We start from the raw sequence: 22,003 nt of genomic DNA, 5'->3' as shown, positions 1-22,003 counted from the left end.
AAAGCTTCCAGATGGGGAAATAAGGGCACAGGCTGTGATATTTGCTCCTGGTCCCTTGGTGAGTTGGGAGCAGAATGGAGACTAGAAATCAGATTGTCTGAATCTCAGGCCAAGGTTTTGTTCCAAAATGAGCAACTTCTTTAGTACTGTTTGTTTCCAGTGGGCCTGTAATGTTCACCGTCAATGCTGTGAGCACGGAGGTTCAAAAGAGCAAACAGGAAGACATGAGTGGGACAGAGGAGAAGAGGAGGAGATGGAGGACAGGCAGGTGAGCAAAGCCAGGACCTGGTGCCACCCCTGAGCGCCCCCACTGTGGACTGTGGAGATGTCTTCAGGTCACCGTACATACTGCTCCCGCCCTCTGGTCCCTCCAAAGTCTACAACCCTGCAATAGCCTTCATCCCTTTTAGGTTCATCCCAATGTCTTCCCACTGATGGCTTTTGGGCTTCTGGAGAGTTCCCATGGGGGGGAGGGGAGTGTTCCCCAGACCTGCCTTCGCCTGTCTTCCTTGGTGTTGGAACCACCTGATCCTCCTCCCCTCCTGAACAGCTTGCTCTCTGAGGACAGCGGCAGCTGCTCTGATGAACTGATCCAGTCCACACCTAAGGGTGGTGCTCAGGTTACAGGGTGCCTCCTCCCTGCCTCCCAAAGGCAGAGCCCACCCTAGGGAACGAAGGGGAGTGAAAGCTCTTCTTAACTGCAATAACAGAAGCCACTCATAAGGTGCTCCACCAGGGGCATTTAAGGAAATTAGGGGCAAGGTAGAGTCAAGCCCCCAAGGGACTGAAAACATTGATCAGAAACCCCGCCAGAAGCAGGGCACCCTCTCTCTCCATGGCCTCCCTACTCCCTGACTTCCCGTCTCAATCAGCACCCTCCATCTGTGCAATGTGGCCCTCTTTGGTGCAGCAGGTCTCTGTGGTGCCATCTGCTCTGTTCTCCGACAGAAGGGACCACCAAGCCTGACCCACTTCCTGCTGGTCGGGGATGGTGATTGGATGCCTATCAGGGGATAACCAGAGAGAAGTGAGAAAATCTAACCAATGTTATTCCGCGGCTGGGCTCCAGCCACATGCAACCCTGCACCCAGCTGTGTCGCCAGTTCTCCTGCACTTCTGGGAGGGATGAAACTTCCCCACCTGGGGCTGCAAGAGTTGTGTGGGTAGATTCTGGATCTGTTAAAAAAAACAAAATCCAGGCTACATAAGCTTCCCACTTAAATATAAACTCCGTGAAGGCAGAGACCTTGTCTAGAGTCTAGTGTTTCAGTCTCGTATCTCCAGCACCTAGATCATAGTTGGCACTCAAATATTTCTTGATCAAATAAATATCTTTATTTTAAAACAGCTTTATTGAGGTCTAACTGAACTACAACAATTGTACATATTTAAAGTGTACTATTTTGGTAAATTTTGACACATATATACACACACATCTGTGAAACCATCATCAATGGAAATAAAGAACATATCCATCGCCCCCAAAATTTCCTCATGTCCCTTTGTAATTCCTCCCTATCCCTAGGCAACCACTAATTTGTTTTGTCATTGTAAATAGTTTGCATTTTCTAGAATTTTATATAAATGGAACTTTATAGCATTGACTCCAGTTATTTATGTCTGTCTTTTCACTCAGCATAACTATCTTGAGATTCACCCATATTGTTGTGAGTGGTGTATTCCCTGTTATTGCTGAGTAGTAATCCCATTGTAAGGATATGCCAGTTTGTTCATTTCAACGTTGATGGACATTTGGGTAGCTTCTAGTTTTGGGTTATGAAAAAGAAAGCTGCTATGAACATTTGTATACAAGTCTTTATATGAACATATGCTTTCATTTCTCTTAGGTAAATACATAGAAGTAAAATGTCTGGATCATACCGTAGATGTAAATTTAACCTTAAAAAAAACTGCCAAACCATTTTCCAAAATGGTTATAAGACTGATTTTCAAATACTAAACCACACTTGCATTCCTGGGAGAAAGCACACTTGGTTAATATGTATTATCCCTTTTACATATGGTTGAATTCAATTTGTTAAAATTTTATTTAGAATTTTTGCATCTATGTTAAATGGGAGATATTAATCTGTTGCTTTTCTTATACTGGTTTTTGTCAGGTTTTCCTATCATAGAATGAGTTGAGAAGTATTCCTTTTTCTTCAATTTTTTTTGGAAGAGTTTGTAGAACTGGTATTGTTTCTTTTTGGAATATTTGGTAGAATTCACCTGTGAAGCAAATATTTAGGCCTGGAATTTTTTTTCTTTGTGGGAAGATTTGTAACTACATATACAATTTCTCTTTTTTTTTTTTTTTGAGACAGAGTCTCACTCTACTGCCCTGAGTAGAGTGCCGTGGCGTCAGCCTAGCTCACAGCAACCTCAAACTTCTGGGCTCAAGTGATCCTCCTGCCTCAGCCTCCCGAGTAGCTGGGACTACAGGCATGCGCCACCATGTCCGACTAATTTTTTCTATATATTTTTAGTTGTCCATCTAATTTCTTTCTATTTTTAGTAGAGATGGGGTCTCGCTCTTGCTCAGGCTGGTCTCGAATTCCTGAGCTCAAATGATCCTCCCGCCTCGTCCTCCCAGAGTGCTAGGATTACAGGCGTGAGCCACCACGCCCGGCCTACGATTTCTTTAATAGATGTAAGGATATTCAGATGATGTATTTCTTAAAAAAGTTTTCCTGAGATATAATTCACATGCCATAAAAGTCATCATTTTAAAGTGTACCATTTAGTAGTTTTTGGTATATTTGCAAGGTGGTTCAACCATCGCTTCTCTCTAATTCCAGAACATTTCATTACCCCAATAAGAAACATCACATCTATTAGCAGTCATGCCCCATTTTCTCCCATTCCCCAGCCCCAGGCACCAGAGAGATAGATTTTGCCTATTCTGTACATTTCATATAAATGGAATTATATATGATCTTTTTGGTGTCTAGCTTCTTTTACTTAGCATAATGGTTTCAGGATTCATCCATGCTATAGCATGTATCAGCATTTCATTCCTTTTTATGGCCTGAATAGCCAAAAAAATCTTGAAAAAAAAGTTGGAGGATTCACACTTTCTGATTTCAAAACTTACCATAACACTACAGTAGTCAAGATGGTATAGTATTGGAATAAGAGAGACATATAGATCAATGGACTCAAACTGAGAGTCGAGAAATAACCCTCACATTTACAGTTAATTGATAGGGTTCAAGACAATCAATGGGAAAAAACTAGTGTTTTCAACAAATAGTGCTGGGACAATTAGACATGGAAAAGAATGAAGCTAGACCCCTATCTCACACCATATACAAAAATCAGCTAAAAATGGATCAAAGACCTAACTGTAAGAGCTAAAACTATAAATCTTTAAGAAGTCATAGGAATAAATCTTCATGACCTTGGGTTGGGCAATGGTTTCTTAAATATGACATGGCAAACAGAAACAACAAAAGAAAAAATATATGAACTAGGTAGCATTGTAATGAAAAACTTTTGTACCTCAAAGGGCAAGGTCAAGCAAATGAAAAGACAATCCAAAGAATTTGGGTTGAAAATTTTTTGCAAATCATTTATCTGATAAGGGACTTATATTTAGGATATTTAAAACACTTTTGCGATTCAAAAATAAAAAACAAATAACCCAATTAAAAATGGGCTGAGGGTCAGGCACAGTGGCTCACTCTTATAATCCTAGCACTTTGGGAGGCCGAGGACAGAGGATCACTTGAGGCCAGGAGTTCAAGCCCAGCCTGGGCAACATAATGAGACCCCATCTCTACAAAAAGTTTTAAGAATTAGCTGGATGTGGTGGTGTGCACCTATAGACCTAGCCACTTGGGAGGCTGAGGTGGGAGGATCACTTGAGCTATGATCGTGAGCTATGATTGTACCATCACACTCCACCCTGGGCAACAGAGCAAGACCCTGTCTCTTAAAAAAACAAAAAGGCAAAGAATCTAAACAGACAGTTCTCCAAAGAAGATATGGCCAAATAGCACAGGAAAAGATGCTCAACAAAATTAGCCATCAGGAAAATGCAAATCAAAACCAAAATGAAATACCACTTCACACCACTAGGATGGCTAGAAGAAAAAAACAAACCCAGAAAATAATAACAAGTGTTGTTGAGGATGTGGAGAAGTTGAATCCTCATACATTGCTAGTGGGACGTAAAATAGTGCAGGCACTTTGGAAAACAGTCTGGCAGCTTCTCAAACAGTACCATACGACCCAGTGATTCCACTCCTAGGTACATACCCAAGAGAAACCCAAAATGTATGTCCATAAAAACTTGTACATGAATGTTTGCAGCAGCATTATTCATAACAGGCAAAAAGTAGAAACAACCCAAATGTCCATCAACTGCTGAATGAATAAACAAAAGGTGATATACCCACACAATAGCATATTATTTGGCACTAAAAAGAAATGAAGTACTCACACCTGCTTCTACCACATGGCTAAACCTCGAAAACAGCATGCTGAGTAAAAGAAGTTAGTCACAAAGGACTATACATCGTGTGATTCCACTTACACGAAATGTCCAGAACAGGCAAGTCTACAGATGGAGAAAGCAGATGAATTGGCTGCCCAGGGCTGGGGGGATGAGAGGCTCAGGAGGGCAGGTACGACTAAGGGGAGCTGTCTTTCTTTTTGGGGTGATGAAAATGTTCCAAAATGAATTCTGGTGATGGACACACAACTCTGAATATACTAAAAGCCATTGAATTGTACACTTTAAGTGGGTGAATTGTATGGAAGGTTAATTATATGTCAATAAAGTTGTTTAGAGTTTAGAGGCAAATCTAAAGCATTGTTCTACTGAAAGGAACGCTCTTGGTGGTGGTCTTTTCCCAACAGCTTTGTGCTGGAGCAGCGAGCCCTGGGTGCCTCGGTGGGAATCTATGCTCCTAAGAAGCAGGCCCCGGGCCTCAGTAAGTCCCCAGCGGGGAGCGGCGTGGGAGCGCTAGGAGAGGCCTGCGGGAGGAGCCTGGGAATGTGGGAGACGGGCACTGCCGGAGAAGAGGGCCCAGGACACAGGCATGATGCCTTCCTGTCCTGGCTCCATCTCCGCTCCCTGCGGGGCCCAGGGAAGGTCACAGAGCTGTCCTCTGCTCCATTTCCTCATGGGAGAAGCAGAAGCCAGTGCCCCCCGTGTCACGACTCTTCCTTCCTCTCATCACAGAGGGTACCAGGAGAGTTCTCAAGTTCCGGACTCGTGCCCGGTTGCATCAGCTGCTGTTCCGGGTCCCAGGAGGCAGGTCTGGTATCGGCTCTGCCTCTCATTAGCGGTGGGGCCTTGGATGTGCTTCTGGACCCCAGGGGCTCCCTCGTCCTCATCTATCAAGTGAGGACAATGATTAACCTGACCTGCCTCCCTTGCAGGGTTGGAACGAGGATCCAGAGTCACCATGGGTGGGAAAGAACTCTTCAGGGCGCATCATTGTGAATTGCGGGAAATATTTCAGAGCAGCTATGAGGATTTCGATCACCAAGCTGCAGAAGCCATTGGCTGTCTATGCTCTCTCACTGGCTTTGGACCCACATGGCGTTTGCAAATTGGTTGGGGTCAGTTGGGAGGGCCACTGGGTACCAGAGGACAGAATTAAGACGAAAGGCCTGCACAGAAGCAGACCCACAATGCAGCCCTTCTGGCCTGGGGCTCCTCCGAGCTCAGCTTGTGGGCTACTGAAAGCCACTTCACACATAGTGACTCCTCGGGCCTGAGAAACTGGGCTAGGCAGGGCACTCTGCGCTCCGGGCTGGCTCCCCTCCACGGGGAACTCGGACTCTAATTGCATAATAAAAGGCATCCGTACTGAAAATGGGAAACAGTCATCCTCAAGAAGACCTTAGGTGAGTCCTGCACGTCACAAATCCTTTATTAAGCTCACTGCTGGAGCACTCACGGTGTCTACAGCCGGCAGTAGTTCTGCATAGAAGATGCCGCCAATAAAAAAAAAACAAATTTTCATGATCACACCCTAAAGTCTCCCACAGCCCAGAAAACCTGCTGGCCATGCCATCTGGGGACCAGAGGTGAGGCCGGCCTGGTGGGACAGGGAGAGCAAGGGATGGTTCTCCTTTCTTGTAGCCTTGACCCAGCAAACAGCGGGACCGTGTCAGTGTGCGGGGCTGCAGAGGACAAGCACAGGTCCTGGAAGAGGAGGCAGGAGTTGAAGTGTTGGGGCAGCTTGCGGGCCTGGGGCCTGACTCTTCTCACGCTGGTTGCACCGGGGCAGGCCTCTCACTGCTGCTCTGCGTGTCTGGTTAGGGACATTGCTGGTGTACCTCTGCATGAGGCCTCTGGGAAGGCCACGCCCGGCTCTCTGGTCTGCCGAGGGTGGAAGGGTGCTCAAAGCCGGATCCATTCTGACGGGTCACTGCCGATGTCTATGCAAATTGGGTGGCCCCAAAGCTTATCAATTGTTAATATTTTCAATAATACGCGTAGTGTATACCCTCAGTACTAGAACCAGCCTTTGGCCAAATTGCAAACGTGTCAAAATATAAGGGGGCTCCCCATTCCAGACTCAGTTTGAGTTAAACGCCCTCCGCCAAGCCCAGGGCTTCGTTATCAATCCATTTTGACAAGTGTGTTCCAGCGAAGGTTTTCTGACTTATTCCTACCACCCTGCTTCCCTCCTTTTATTTGTATCTTAGAAGAGAAACGAGAGCATGGTCAACCACTCCAGTAAAATTTACTGTCGGTGGTGGAATTCCGGGTTATCTCAGAACACAGAAAGCCCTTCCAATAGTGACTAATAATCATAGTGAAAAACAGCTACTATTTCCCCAGTGCTTCCCAGATGCCTGACACAGGAGTGAGCATTTTATACCTCATTTCATTCCCTCCTCACCCAGCCCCGTGAAGTGGAATCTATAATTATGAGGGGACGGAGCCAGCCTGTGGCAGGTTAAGGAACTTCCTCAGGGTCACGTGGTACCAGCCGGCACCTGCTCACTCCACCTGGGAGGAGGTTGTCCTCCTTCCCAGCGGTATGGCACCCCCTGCGAGCCTGTCCACAGTCCCCTCAGAAGGAGGTAAGACGGATACACAGGACACAGTGGGCACCTCAGAGCAGAAGGCAGTTGGGGGTCTCTGTCCGTGTACCCCTGGGCCACATGCTGGTATGCTTGACTCTTCTCTCTCAGCAACTAAATAATCCAAGTTTACCACTCTTTTTGCAATGAACCAAATTCTTGGTAAACTTACTCTTGCAGCAAACTTCCCTGACCTCCCACCTGGAAAGGTTACTGTGATAAAACCATGCGCGTTCATGTCACACCTTTTGGGGAATTATAGAAAAATAAGAAAGAGAAAGAAAGCCATGCACTGTCCAACCATTGTTAACATTTTGGAGTTTTTACTCCTTTTTTTAATACGCAGTTCTTTTCTCCTTGTTTTAAACTGCTATGTTCACACCATCTACATAATTCTGTATCTTGCTTTTCAAGCTTATCATGATTACATAAAAATTTTCCATGTTATTGCAAACTCTTCAAAAATGACATCGAAATAGTTGTATAACATTGTATTTAGTGGATGAGCCATGGTTTACTTAAGTATGCCTTAACCTCCACCACAATTTTCTAAGATTAGATTTTCAGCTATCAGGTTTTCTCTAAGTAAAGGGGTGATGTTTGCCAACATCTGTGTTCCATGTATCTAGGAATTAGAAGTGTTACAGCTGATTGTGTAGTTTGAATTTGGCTTTTCTACTTAAGGATAACTTTAAAATTGTATTGGAATAGAATAAGAGTGATGTTCTCAGCATCCCTGAGTCTCAAAAGGCATTTAGCTAAATCTCTGAGGACATCTTTACAGACAATGAGAAAACATGGGTCAGGCAATTTTATTATTATATTATGTAAATTAATAACTGGTTGGATAACTAAACCCGAAGAATGTCAGCTTCACCCTGAAGGGAGGTGTTAAGTGACCATGAGGCCTTTATACATATTTTAATCAGTGATATGGGTGAAGTCATAGAAGACAGGCTTATAAATTATGAAGCTACAAGGGACAAGATTATGTGATAGAACGAAGATCCAAAAGGATCTCAGCAGGTTGCAATATTTGCCGGAAACTAAGAAGATGAACCCTACCAGGGATAAGGGTAAAGAAGTCCTGTACTTGGGCTAAAAAATTAACCACATACGTATGAAATAGAGAATACAGAGCTAACAGAAGCTAGTTGGCTACAAGCTCAGCCAGCACTGTCACGTGGCTACCAACAAAACCATCAGCAGCATGGATGGTGCGCCATTTACAGAGCAGAGATGTGGTGCCCCGCTGACTCTGTGCTGGTTAAATCACACAGTACCCGTTCTGGAAGACATATTTTTAAGAAAGGGTCTGACAAGGAGGAGGAGGTCAGTGAGAGAGCAGCAAGATATCATGAGCTCTGAAAACGCAGTCATCTAAAGCCACCAAAGCAGCAGAGTTCAGTGGGCGAGAGCATGGTCTCTGAGCCACCGCTGGGCTTTTAAATCCCATGCTGCCATTGACTAGCTGGGTGACCTTGGGTGAGTTACTCTCTGTGCCTCAGTGTCTTCATCTGTAAAATGGGGGCAACAATAGCACCTATTACATTAGGTTGTTATGAGGATTAAGTAGGTTAATAACTGTCAAGCACTCAGAACACTGTCTGAATATTACCAGGGAGAGATGAAAGGATTCCAGCCTGCAGAGATTTAGAGGGACATGGTAGATGACTTCAAATATTTGAAAGCTGCCCCAAGGGAGAGAAGTCACGCTTTATCCTGAGGACCATGCTGGATTCAATAGAAAGGCAGAGGCTTGGCTGGTTCACTAGTCAATAAGCATTTAATGAGCACGTATTATGGTCCAGATACTGTGCTAGGTGCCAGGTATGTAGCGATGAATGAGATACATGCTCCTCCCTACGGGCTCTCTGGGTCTCTCTGGGCAGAGGAATGTAAACAGACCATCATACTAGTGTGGGGATAACTGCTCTGGGCAGCCAGAGGAAGGTACGATAAACTCCTCTTGGGGGAGCTGGGTGAAGCTTCAGAGTTGGGGCATTTGAGCAGGGTCTGCAGGGATAAGTAGGAGTTTATGTGGGAGCAGAAGGAACAATGTGTGGGACCAGAGCTGTCACCAGTGTGGTATTTTCCAGGGAATGGTGACAAGTCAGTGATGTTACGACACAAGGGAATGAAGTGGCAGCAGATGAGGTGGGAAGGGCTGGTCTCTCCCAGCTCACAGATGTGTGACACTGAAGTAGAAGGTAGCCACAAGAGCAGGATAATCATGGCAATGTGATACCTCACCCTTGAGCCTTCTATTTCTTTCTTTTTTTTTTCTGGGGAAATCACAAAGGAAATCCTTCCTTTCTTCCTTCCTTGCTGTTTTGTTGCCCAACCTTGAACTCCTGGGCTCAAGTGATCCTCCTGCCTCAGCCTCCCGAGTAGTTGGGACTACACATCTGGCTGATATGAGTTGTTTTTTTTTTTTTTAGAGACGGGGTCTCACTATGTTGCCCAGGCTGGTCTTGAACTCCTGGCCTCAAATAATCCTCCTGCCTCAGCCTCCCAAATTGCTGGGATTACAGGTGTGAGCCACCATGCCCGGCTTGAACTTTCTATTATATTTCTATACTACTGTCTTCTCAACAGGCTACCAAGGCAAAGGCTGAATAAGGAAACCACATTTCAGGAGAAAAGGGAAAAGGATTTGATTCAATTTTCTAATCATCTTCCTCAGTATAAACAAAAGAATACCTGCCTATAGAATAAGACTGGGTCCTGCTCCTGCGACATTTACAACTTGAGAGTCCTCAAGTGGAGAGACTGGAGCAGGCACCGGGACTTGGGATCCTCCCCACCAAGACCGAAGATGCTCTCTGAGAGGTAGTCAGATGCTCACGGCAAATCCCAGGCATACAAGCAAAGAGGGGCTCATTATTCAACACTTATCCGCCAGGCTCTCCCACTTAATTCCATTCGATAATATTCATTAAACAGCCAGAAGAAAAAGACACCTTCCAAATAGGGGAAAGAACAATGAGATGAGAGAAGACCAAATACTCTTCAAAAACAACAGGGACAGGAAACAAAGCAGTGACATTCTTTAAATACTCAAAGAGAAAAAAAAAATTGTAAATTCAGATTTCTATCGCCAGAGAAAATAAACTTTAAAAAATGAGACTAAAATATACTTTCCAGATAAACAAAGTTTGTCACCGGTGAGCCCGCGCTCCATGAAATGCCAGCCCCTGTCCAGCATCCCTGGTGGCTGCACGCTTCCTGCTTCTCGAATTCTTCTGGAGCTTTGGCACTTGCCTTGGGAGGCGACAGCTCTAATGGTGAGTGGGCTGGGGTTCTGAGGCGGGAACTACCGATCTCTCTGAGCCATTTCATCAACGGCGCACCCTTCGTAGAGAACCAGACCCACAGGCACAGTGGAAAGGGTGAGCTCCGAGCTGAGGAGGGATGGCTGCTCTGCGCTGCTACAGCCAGGCCGGTTGCTAGAGTAATGATTCTGGTTGGTAAATAGCCACCACCAAGCCCCAAGCCCTGACTCCTTTACTCATCCCCTTGATCTGGCAAGAAAGGGCCAGTTCTTGGCAAGCAGGTGGCTCCAGGACCCTGTCTCAGGGCTCTGGCTGGCTTCCTTTCCGACTGGTCACTGCCGGGCCATGCCAGTGGTTAGAGGTTTATACTGCCACTCCAGGAGCTCAGCGGGGTTGCTTCCCCGGGAAGGGAGGCCTGGGTGTGGCGCTCTTGTTAGCGTGGGAAGGGGAGGCCCCCCAGGAGGCCAGGAGTGGAGAGCCTGCTCTTCTGCAGCGGGCAGGGAGGCCCTGAACACCAACACAACGAACTTTCCAAGCCTGCCTGGGTGTTCAGGGACACCTGACTCTCTAGTACAGCCTCTGTTCTAATCCCCTAGGTCATATTTTTCCCCTTTAAAAAGGGATATTTCATAGTCTTTTAAATAAATCTTTTGTGCTCCACTGATTTGGAATAACATGCTTAGTGGCTTACGAGGAAAGTGACCTTTCCTGCTAGCTGAGCCCTCAGCAAAGTGTCCTTCCCCAAGCCCACTTTCCCATGAAATCCCAGCCTCCGAGGATGGCAGATGGCTGAGAACCTCCCAGCACCAGCCCTGGAGACCTCAGTCCCGTCCAGGGTCCTGGGCGAGTCCCTCCCCACTCCCTGCACCCTGGGGTTTGCCATCTGCAACGTGGAGACCACCTGGAGTAGACTCACAGAGATACCGAAAGCGCACTCTCTTGATCAGCCTCAGAAGTGAGCATTCCTCCAGCTAGGTTTAGCTTCAAAGGAATTTGTGCTTTAGGGGAGCTTTCTGTGTGTTTTCTCAGGCAGACAGGGGGCGGTTATCTTGGCCTAAGAAGCCATCAAAGGAAGGCAGAGTGGCTAGGAGAGGGAGGGAGTGACATGATTAAACCAGCAAACCCCCCAGCCAACCAGAGCTCCCAAGCAAAGCCTTTGGAAGCTGGCTGTATGTGTTCAACACCATGTACCTCTGCCTCCTCTGGGGCCTCCAATTGAACCACAAGCCTTAGCAAACTACAGTAATTTGCTGAGCCCTCAATCAAGCACTCAATCTTACTGAACTGTGAAACCAGTGTTTTTGCTTTTAAATATAATAACATCTAGTAAAGTAGTTTATACCAGAATAAAAAGTATGTGTTTTCCAAAATTAGTCTTCATATCACCTGCCTAATTGTTAAAAATCAAAGCTAAACAGAAACAATATGGGTTAGGTCCCTGGTTTGTGTAGCTTGCCACTAAATTTGTGCCACGGTGGAGCAGGCAGTTTCCAAGGTGATGTGATTGAGGCCGTACAAAGTCATCCTGCCTAAAGCAATCCTTACAAATGCCTGCCACAGTGCCTGAGACCCCCACCATTAACTGTCCCTTCTAGCTAAGGCACCTGCTTCCCATACACCTACGTTATCTGGGAGGACTTAGTCATTCTCCTTGTGCTGAAGTTTGAGAACTGCAGCTCCAAGCATCAGCAAACACATCAGGACATCAGCTCTCTGTCCACAGACTGAGCTATCCCACTTCTTTAAATCAATTGTTCCTAGAAGTTCAGGAGCGTCAGGGTCACTTGCAGGCTTGTGAAAACACAGATTGCCAGGCCCACCCTCAGAGTTGCTGATTCAGTAGGTCAGAGCTGGGACCTGAGAATCTGCATCTCAAAAGAGTCCCCAGGTGAAGCTGCTGGCTGCTGCTCTGGGACCTCACATTGAGAACCACTGTGCTAGTTTTTAAGGACTCCTAATGAGATATGGAGGCAAAGCATGGAAGCATTCTGCTCAGGAATGACGAAGGAAGACAGAGAGCTATGAAGTAGAAAGGGGTGAAGGCTCAAAAGCAGGCCAGCCCAGCAGAACACTCAAACGTGCTCGAATGATCCACCAAAACACAAGAGCCTTTGCCCCAATTCTGTTGGGCCCCCTTCCTCTTCCTTTCTTTCCTGGGCATTTTCTGCCTCCCACCCCCACAAAAGGCAGGTCTGCAGGCAGGATCTTGGCAGCCCAGCAAGGACTCCGTGGCAGGAGGAGAGGTGGTTTTTCCTCCAGGCCACAGGTGGCCCTTCCTGGGGGAAGCAGTCACACAGCTAATCAGGCTGCCAACGTGCTACTCAGGCCCTCTGCACGCTCTCGCGGGCATTCCTGACATTTCTTAGACTTTGCACAGCACTCAGTGAAGTCTTAATGACATTTTTTTTCCTCTTTTGAGATCATCTACTTCCCAATAAATTCAGAGGAAAACACGCTCTGATCCTTCAGCTGCCTCTTCTCAACACAAACAAGGAACTAATTAGCCTGCCAGGTAGGTGGGAAGAAAGGGGTTCATCAGGCTGGAAAGCCCCCTCGAGTAGGGCCTCATGACTCCCCCCTTGGCCAGAGTGTCAGGAGTTGAGTCCACATCTCAGTGGAGGGAAACTGACGTCTGGGTGTCTGCCTGGCACGGCCATGCCATCTCCTGGGGCGAAGTTCTGTCAGTGACTTAGCCCTTTCTACATCTGAAAGCACTTGGACATTTACACTTTTTCATTTGACTCTAACAAGAATCCTCTGAAATAAGCAGAATGGGAATGACTATCCCCATTCAGCAGATAAGAAAACTGAGAAATGGGGCTCAGAAAAAGGTAGCTGTGGAGTCAAAACTCATGCTCAGCCGCCCGTCGGGTGGCCTTGGTGAGCGGGGCTCTGCCCCTTTCAGTTTTGTCCCCTGTGAAATGAAGAGGATAGACAAGAAGATTGTGAGATCTTCTTACAGATGTCCTATTCTAGGAATAAACTGAATAAGGAAAAAGACTTGCCCGAGGTCATGCAATTAGTGAGGTGAGTAACAGTAACAGAGACTGGTGTTTCCAGACTGCCGCCGTTGAAAGAAACCATCAGAGCAGCCCCCACTGCCAGCTCCCCAAATGTGGGCTGCATGGGCCTCTAATTGCCCTTTGGACCCCGCCAAGACCAAGACCCCTAGCGGTGCTGTGCAGAGGGACACACACGCCTGCATGCTTCCTGTCTGTGACTTGGAGCCCCAGTGCTGCCACCTGCTCATTAGAGAAGAGGAGGCCATTTCCTTTGGCATCCCCTTCCCTAAACAACATAACGGGAGCCTGCCCATGTCAGGCCCTGTGCCAGGTGAGGACATGTGGACGCAAAGGAGACAGACTGTCCGCTCATGAGGGAGACGGGGAGAGTGAGAACCAGGCTGCTGCTTGGTGCTCGGTGGGAGTCAGGATCCGTAAACCTTTAGGAGGGGTTAAGCTTGGAGCGCTTTGCTCGTAGACATCATCCTCCAAGCACACTGGAGAGAGCAGATGCACGTGGCAGATGCACACGTCTGACCCCGGCCCCTCCACTGTCTGGGAGAATTATGTGCTCTGAGAGTCAACCCTTCTAACCGCAGGGAATCAATGAGCCCAACAGCGTCCTATCTACAATGTGCTGGTAGATGACTCTTCCATCTGTTCCAACACCGTCAACAAGTCAGCTGAAGGCCACGTCTCAGGCACAGTGGTGCCACATCTCGGACTCCGAGAGGGACACCAAGATAAACAAGGGATGGCCTCAAGGCACCAAGGGACTCTCAGCCCAGGAAAGCACAAGGTCACAGGTACAGATTCCCCCAGGGCAGAGTGGAGAATAATCAGTATTAGAAGACACAGGTTATGGGATGGGGGAAAAGTGCCATGGGAACTGAGAGGAAGGAAAGATTAATTCCAACCCAGAACCCAGAAAGACCTGCCCCCCAGGACACGGGAAGGTTCCAGTGCCAGAGCCCCTCCTGCCACGGCCCCCCGGGTAAGCTCGAGAAAGCCAGTTCTCTCTGTTGTCAAACGGACCATTTGCCCTGCGTGCCTCAGAGCATTACAAGGATTAAATGAGAAATGATTTAAATGCACATTGGATAAATAAAAGCACCAAATATAAAGGCTTTTCGTCATCACTGGGGGAAGAGAGGGCAGAAAGCTAAAAGCAGAAAGCGTGCGAGGGAGGAAGCAGGGTTGGGGTGGGTGGCGCCTGGCGCCTGCCAAATACCGGGGCGCAGGGTGATGTGAGCACCTACTGGGCTCCTAACAGCCTCCGATGGTTTCTTTAACCTCCCACAGCTCATTTTATTGCAGAGAGCCAGAACATCTAAATGCCTCTGCATGAGGAAAATGAAAGTCCCAACCAGGGAGGTGGCTTCCCAGCCCTGAGTGACTGGATAACGACCCCCAGCCCAGCCCTCATGATGGCCCGGGGGTCCTGTAAACCTGTGTCTGTCCGGTTGCCAACACCGGGCCTGGGCTTGGTGTGTGCTCAGCAGCACCCATGAGATGAATGGATGTCGTCCTTACTGCTTTCCCAGGAATTTTACATCCATGGTCCATTTTGATTCTTAACCACAAGCCAGAGAGGCAGACGAGGCATGATTATTATCCCTGTTAAAGATGGGAAACTGAGGCTCCCAGGGGGTGAGTGACCATCCACATCCAAGCTAGCACTGTCGGAAGGAAGCCCAGATCCCTGACACCACCCCCAAAGAATTATTACTGCAGTCAATCTTTGCTGCAACAAACCGTCTTCCCTGACTTTAGTGAGGGCCTACTAGGTGCTGGTCTAAGTTCTTTCCCTGTCACCCTTCACTGAATCAGACCCTTTCATCATATAATATTATGATTCCCAAATGTACTGGCTTCTTCCACTGCAGAAGGTGGTTTTTGTGGATCCCAGACGTAAGGGAGTTGTGAATTTCCTGCGTCTTTTTACCACATAAAGACTGATTTGGGTGAAAACCTTTGGTTCGGTTGTTTGGAGTCATTGCTCCTTAGAAAAAAGAGAAAGAAGAAACAGCTCAGGGTATCAGGAAGACAGACGGGTGCTGCTTTTTTTGTTTGTTTGATTTTAACCATGGACATTCCTGCCTACAGAGTCAGCTGACAGTTTTGACAGATGGCCTGGCTGCAGGAGGGACAGAGGGCAAGGTCATGGTTAAGGTGGATAAATAATGTGTGGCACCAAGGAGCCGGAGCCAGCTAGGCTGATTTGGGGTCTGAAACCTGAGCCGGAGCCCCAGGTGCAGCCGGTGAGGGTAGGACAGGGAGCCCTGCCTCTCTCTCCCCTCAACACCCACGCCCCGCAGCTGCACCAGGCAGAGCAGTGCGTTTCTGCGCAGGGTGGTGCGGGAGAGAGGGTCAAGCTCAGGGAGAAGCCCAAGCACGCTCAAGGCCAGGGCCAGCCCCACCGCATGACCCACCCCAGGCCCTTGGCTGATAATAGCTCACTTCATACCCACTTCCTAGGAGACGTTTTATTCTAACAAATAATCTTGTAGTACAAAGGTTTTGCCCGGAGGCTGGAAACCACACCCACTCTGTTGAGGGCTCTGTTGAGGGCTGCCTGGGGACGGGCTTATGCTGAGGGGCTCAGAGGCACCCCTAAAGTGGCAGGAACCTGAGTTGGGGAGGAACAGAATGTCGGAGGACTCCCAGCTTCTGAAGAGAGCAGTGGAGCAGGCGAGAGATCTGGGCCCTTGAGAACAGGTCAGTGTGACTTTTGTCTCCCCCAGTGTGGCCCGGTCAGCTCTGACACCTGCAGTTGGTGGAACATTTAGCACCCACCATGGGGGGGTCTTTATGGCACCATCCTGACACCCATGACTTTCCTACCACACCGAGGGGCGAGGGTATCAGGGGACCCAGGAGAGCTGAGTCATTAGCTGGAGGATTAGTTTATCCAATTAACCTTTTGTGCCCACTGTCCACTGAGAGAAAGGGACACAGAGTGGGTCAGCGTGGATGGGAGGAGGCGGTGAGATGAGCCAGACCATGAGGCTCACTGGCAGGAAGCTGGGATGAGAGAATGCTAGAGGCAACTCACCAACCACATGGTTTTAAAGCCATAGAATCTAGAGCTAGAAGAAATTCTAGAGATCATCCAACCTTCACTTGTACATCCCAGAGTTACTCGTCGTGGCAATGTGGCAGAGCCAAGACCAAGAACCAGATCTCCCCCATGTCCCCCAAAACAACTTTTCAGGCCAGTGATCTTTTTAGCACCCTCTGTCCGCCCCCCAGTATTGATCCCAGTCCCCTGATTATACGGAGCTAGGAATGCCCTCTGGAACACTGAGCATTCCTGGGGATTCCGTGGACCACCAGCACCCGTCATTCCAGCCAGACATACCTTGTGCGAGTAATGCTGATCGACAATCCTTGCCAACCCGAAATCCCCGATCTTGAGCACGAGGTCCTCCGTGCTGATGAAGATGTTGGCGGGCTTCAGGTCCCTGTGCAGCACATTGGCAGAGTGGATGTATTTGAGCCCGCGGAGCAGCTGGTACATGAAGAGCTTGGCATGCTCCTCCGTGAGCGTGCCCTGCTCCAGCAGGCGTGCCAGGTCGGTCTCCATGTACTCCTGGACGATGTAAGCCACGCTGAACTTGAACAGCTCGCCCTGCAGGTCGGTGCCCTTGGGCCCCAGCACCTCGTACACCTTGACGATGTTGTCATGGTCCAGGCGACGGATGATCTTGATCTCCCGGAGCGCGTGCTTCATGCTGCGGGCGTCGCTTAGGGCGATCTTCTTGACGGCCACCTTCCGGCAAGCCCGGCTGTCCACAGCGGACAGCACCAGCCCGTTGACACCAAAGCCCAGGGGCTGGAAGTCAACAAAGCGCCCACCGAGGTCATATCCGTAGACGCTGGCAATGCAGTCGCCCTTCTCGGCCATTGTTGGCTCAGTGGTCTGGGGCTGCCCGTGTGACAAAGGGGCAGTCAGGAAAGGCCAGGTCCCAGCTAGTGGCCTCCTCAGCACACCTCATTCTGTCAAGTCCCACAGTCCCATGCTTTTTCTCTGCGTGAGGTCACTGCCACCAGCTCTCTGGGGACAGGAATGGCATATGTCCACGCTGGCTGTGCTGCCTAAGGTGGAGGCTCAGGCTGCTTTCTTAACCTGCATTGGGAGGGCTGTTCCCTGTCTGTGCTTCCTGAACCCTGCTTAAAGATTAGAATGGCTCATACTTCTTTTAAATGTTGCATCTTGGAAAGAAAAACCAGTATCATTATCTATGGGAACGCCAAGTTTTCTACCATAATGGCTCTCAAAGTAAAAGATGCAGAAACTCTCCCCTTTAAATACTTTGTTACAAGAGGCTCTTTCTGGCTAAAATGCAAGAGCTGTTTGCCAAGCTGCTGTGTTCTTTAAGATGGTCCAAAGCTGAGTTATATCACAGCCTCTCTCTGTGTTCCCAGCAGTATGAAGGGTTCCTGTCAATGGATTCTGGAGGCTTCTGGGGGCTTCTTTCTACCTCTGCCAGCTCCTCTTTCTACCAGCTCACCTTAGATTCCGAAACCCAAGCCAGTGTTGTAAGTAAGCATTGCTGAAAACAGCTGGCGAAACCCAAGCACCTTTCATGCACTTGACACCAAGTTACACCTGAGGTCCCAGGTCCAGGGGGAGCTCAGCTGCCAGGCCAGGATCCTCTGGAGGCTTCACGTGTGGGCAGCATCCTCTTTCACCCACTCACCCATGACACTGCAACCGAGACTGTATTTTGCTGCACCCGGAGAGGATGAAGGAACGTGGCATCTTTCAGACCAAGTCTCCTTCCCTGTCAAAGAAATAACGCTGGGTAAATTTCCACGTTCCAGCTTCCAACACCTTCCCACTTGCGTCTTTTGTGAACCAGCCCAAGTGTTATTTGATCTCTCCAGCCAGCTGAAACACTGCTTGCTCAGGGGATTCCGGGCTCGCGCTGCCCAGCCACCCCTCCTGCTGTGTGCAGTGTGCCTCTGGAAGAGAGAGAAGACGGATTGATTTGATAAGACCATCAGATGGTCTGCCTTTTATGTCAGTGCCTGCTCCCCCAAGGTTAACACGTGCAAATTACAGGGGGGTGGGGGGAGAGAATTATTCCTTCTGACCTTTGCAAAATTAATTTGTTATGCTCTCCAAACACACACGTCAGCCCTAGCTAAGAAGGGTGAGAGTAGAAAGTAGCTAGTTGCAGACAGAAAACAAAGGATTGATACTCTTGTTTTTGCACTTGGGCCCATTTTCTTCCTTCTTTTGCAAATGTCTTTGAATATTTTAAGAGAGAATTTGCCAGGGACTGAGATTTGTATCTCTTGCTTTTCATGTAGGTGGCAGAAGCACACATACCAAATTACAAGGAAATTTTATTGCTACCCATAAAAAAGGGACTCTTTGCCCAAAAACCAGCACACAGACTTCTCAGCACTACACCAGGATCGGCATGGTGAACTGCATTCTTTTTGATGAGGAGGACCTAGCTCTTCAAAACTAGGGGTCAAATCTAAGTTTCGCTGTCTCCCCTGGTGGCCGTTGACTCAAATTACAGGTATAGGACCTAAGTTGGGAGGAAAGAACCCTGCAAAACTAGCAATGGAAATTCAGACCTCTGAAGGAATGGCATTATCATAACTTCTTGGTAAAATCCATGGGCTCACACAGAGAGAACATTGTCTCCAGCACAAAGGAGTGCATCTAGCTGGGCTGCTGCTTCCTTCTTGTACAGAGCCTCCTGCTAAGACGCTTTACTGTCTGAACTCTGCACAATTCTGCAAATGATAAATGAAGCAAAAACAACAGTCAACTCAATGCTCTGAAATTAAGAGGGCAAACTAGGGGACACAGATGGTCTGAAATAGTAAACAATCTGATCCCCTTAAAGACTTCTAAGGGAAAGAAATTTGCTAAGGGTTTAGAACATAGTAACCATTACTCAACAGATGTTACCTGTTGTTGCTGTTTTTTTATTTTTGTTTTTTATTTCAAAATTTTTATAGAGGTACAAACGTTTAGGTTACATATATTGTATTTGCACCACCCAACTCGGAGCTACGAGCGTGCCCATCCCAGACCGTGCGCACTGCGCCCATTAGGTGTGAATTTACCCATCCCCTCCTGCCCCCTACACCTGCCTGATCCCGGATGAATGTTGCTTCCATATGTGCACATAAGTGTTGATCAATTAGTACCAATTTGATGGTGAGTACATGTGGTGCTTGTTTTTCCATTCTTATGATACTTAGTAGAATGGGCTCCAGCTCCATCCAGGATAATATAAGAGGTGTTAGATCACCATTGTTTTTTGTGGCTGAGTAGTACTCCATGGCGTTACATACACCACATTTTATTTAATCCACTCATGTATTAATGTTTTTAAACATTCCCTTACATTTGAATAAGATGTGCTTACTATTCTGATAATTTGTCAGATCTTCAGCAATTCTACTCTGCATGTTTTTTTTTTTTTTTTTTTTTGAGACAGAGTCTCACTGTGTTGCCCGGGGTAGAGTGCCGTGGCGTCATCCTAGCTCACAGCAACCTCAAACTCCTGGGCTCAAGCAATCCTTCTGCCTCAGCCTCCCGAGTAGCTGGGACTACAGGCATGTGCCACCATGCCCGGCTAATTTTTTCTATATATTTTTAGTTGTCTGATTAATTTCTATTTTTAGTAGAGACGGGGTCTCACTCTTGCTCAGGCTGGTTTCGAACTCCTGAGCTCAAACATTCCACCTGCCTCGGCCTCCCAGAGTGCTAGGTCTGCATGTTTTTATTGGGTCCAGCAGCAAAACAGTCATAGACTTACAGAACTTCAGATTGTAAAGCAATCTTAGCAAACAAGTCCGGTGGTCCTTAACTGAGGACAGTGATCCCCTCCTTGTCCCATTTGACTACAAGTCACTCCGGCTGAGCATCCCTGTTCATGAATAACTGGCATCCAGCCCTCCACTCCCAAATGCTAAGAGCACTTCCATGGAGAAACACTGATTCTGGTTCAAGTTCTCACTTTGCAAGTGAGGACACTGGCTCTTCGAGAGCATCAGCTTAGTGCTCCCAGCAGAAACAGGTCAATATGCACTTTAGTGGATAGACAAATACCATTCACTCTGTTTGAGGATGGCTCACCACTTAGAGACAGTGCTGGGACCACCCGCTGGGCCACCGTCTAGGGCCTGTGCTAGCGAGGTCCACCTGGATTCCTAACTTAGGAACTGAAGAGTCACTACAGTTCTTCATTCTGTCCCTGCTCTGACTCCTGCTGCCCAAGCTGGGTAACAGGCAACTCAACTGAGCTTTTACTTTCTACCCACATGCCTGGTCTGGCTCCCAAGGGCACAGCAAAGAGGGGCAATTGTATATTTCGTTTTATGAAGAGAGATGCTTAAGCCTTCTTTCCTTTCCAGCTCCCGCTGGGTTGTAAACAGAGACAGGAACGAGCGTCTGAGCAGAGAGAGATGATGTCACAAGCAAGCTGAAAGCAGGATTTGTCCGAGATCAGCTGCAATGCAGATAATCTTGAATAATTAAGAGGTGCTTTATTTATTTTTAAAGCTCTTTCCTGTTCCTCGCATATGTGGGAGGGACTGTCTCCCCACGTGTGTGTCTTTCTCAGTGGTCTCCCCAACATGCTGTCAGCGGTAGTGGGCCAGTGCCATGTCAATGCGGGACGGCTGGATTCCAGCCTCTCCACCTTCCTCCCGGCCTCCACACAGACTCTCCATTCCTGCCCTGCTGCTCTCCTTGCGCCTTCCCAGTTCCTGAAACGCTCTCCCGCTTCCTCCTTGCTTGTTGACATCCTGTCTGTCATTCAGAATCCGAAGTCTTGCTTTTTCTCCGAAGCGTCCATCCCAGTTCTCAGTGACGTTTCTCCTTTTTCTAAACTCCTATGGCAGTCGTGTATACTGTGTCTGACATCCACCATATACTAGAGTGGGCTGCTAGTTAACTTTTTATGTGCGTCCATCTCCCAACTAGACTGCAAGCTTCCCCACTCCAGGGAGCAACGTAGCGCACAGAAAATAACTGGATTAGAAGGACCCGAGTGCCATTTATTATGTCTACAAAATTGCGATGTTCACATTTCCTGGACGGTCAACAGTCCCTTGCTAGGCGTGCCGCCCCAGTGCAACCTGTTCAACAGGGCTCTTCTCACAATAAGCCCCAACCACTCAGACAAACCAATCTTTCTGAAGTTCAACGTTTAGTGTCATCTGCTTAGATGCTGCCTCTCTTACAATTTCAATGCTCTAACCAGGCAGCTCTTGTCCGACCCTTTCTCTGCTCCCATCTAAGTTTACTGTTAGTTATCTCTTCTCAAACCTCTTCATTTTCTATGTTTCTTTCTCCAATTCCTCTATTAATATAATTTCTATTGTAAAACCTCTGCCTTTCTCTAGGTGAACTGATTACAAAGCACTGACCATCTGACAAGTCTCAGGCTCGTGGTCTATTTCTTGTACAATACACCGAGAGGCGTGAGCCCATCAGCCCTGGAGAGGGGCAGACTGGCATCTGGATGTGCCCACCTGGAGTGCAGTGGGGACGGCAGCTCTTGGCATGATGTAGCTTCTCTGGGCAAAGCCTGACCATTCTTAGTCCGGAGGTGTTGGCTCAGAGCTGCTCTGAATCACAGGTGTGACTGCAAACCCCGGGAGCTGGCATTCACTGTGTGAAAGGAAAAGGTCACCGGTTCG

At 47.9% G+C, this 22,003-nt stretch overlaps 1 protein-coding gene across 1 annotated transcript in view; it reads right to left on the bottom strand.

Annotated features, from left to right (window-relative positions):
- MAPK4 (mitogen-activated protein kinase 4) overlaps nt 1-18,112 on the bottom strand; it is a 53,298-nt gene extending 35,186 nt beyond the window's left edge. Inside the window, exon 1 of the mRNA XM_012651805.1 lies at nt 16,686-18,112. Within this exon, the coding sequence (XP_012507259.1) occupies nt 16,686-17,231 (546 nt within the window). The 5' untranslated portion in view covers nt 17,232-18,112. The remainder of the gene's footprint in view (nt 1-16,685) is intronic.
- Nucleotides 18,113-22,003: the final 3,891 nt, after the last annotated feature.

Source organism: Propithecus coquereli, unplaced genomic scaffold (assembly GCF_000956105.1).
Source record: "Propithecus coquereli isolate 6110/MARCELLA unplaced genomic scaffold, Pcoq_1.0 Scaffold37, whole genome shotgun sequence".
Lineage (NCBI taxonomy): Eukaryota > Metazoa > Chordata > Mammalia > Primates > Indriidae > Propithecus > Propithecus coquereli.
Note: the sequence above shows the minus strand (reverse complement) of the source record. Positions and strands in the feature narration are given on the sequence as shown.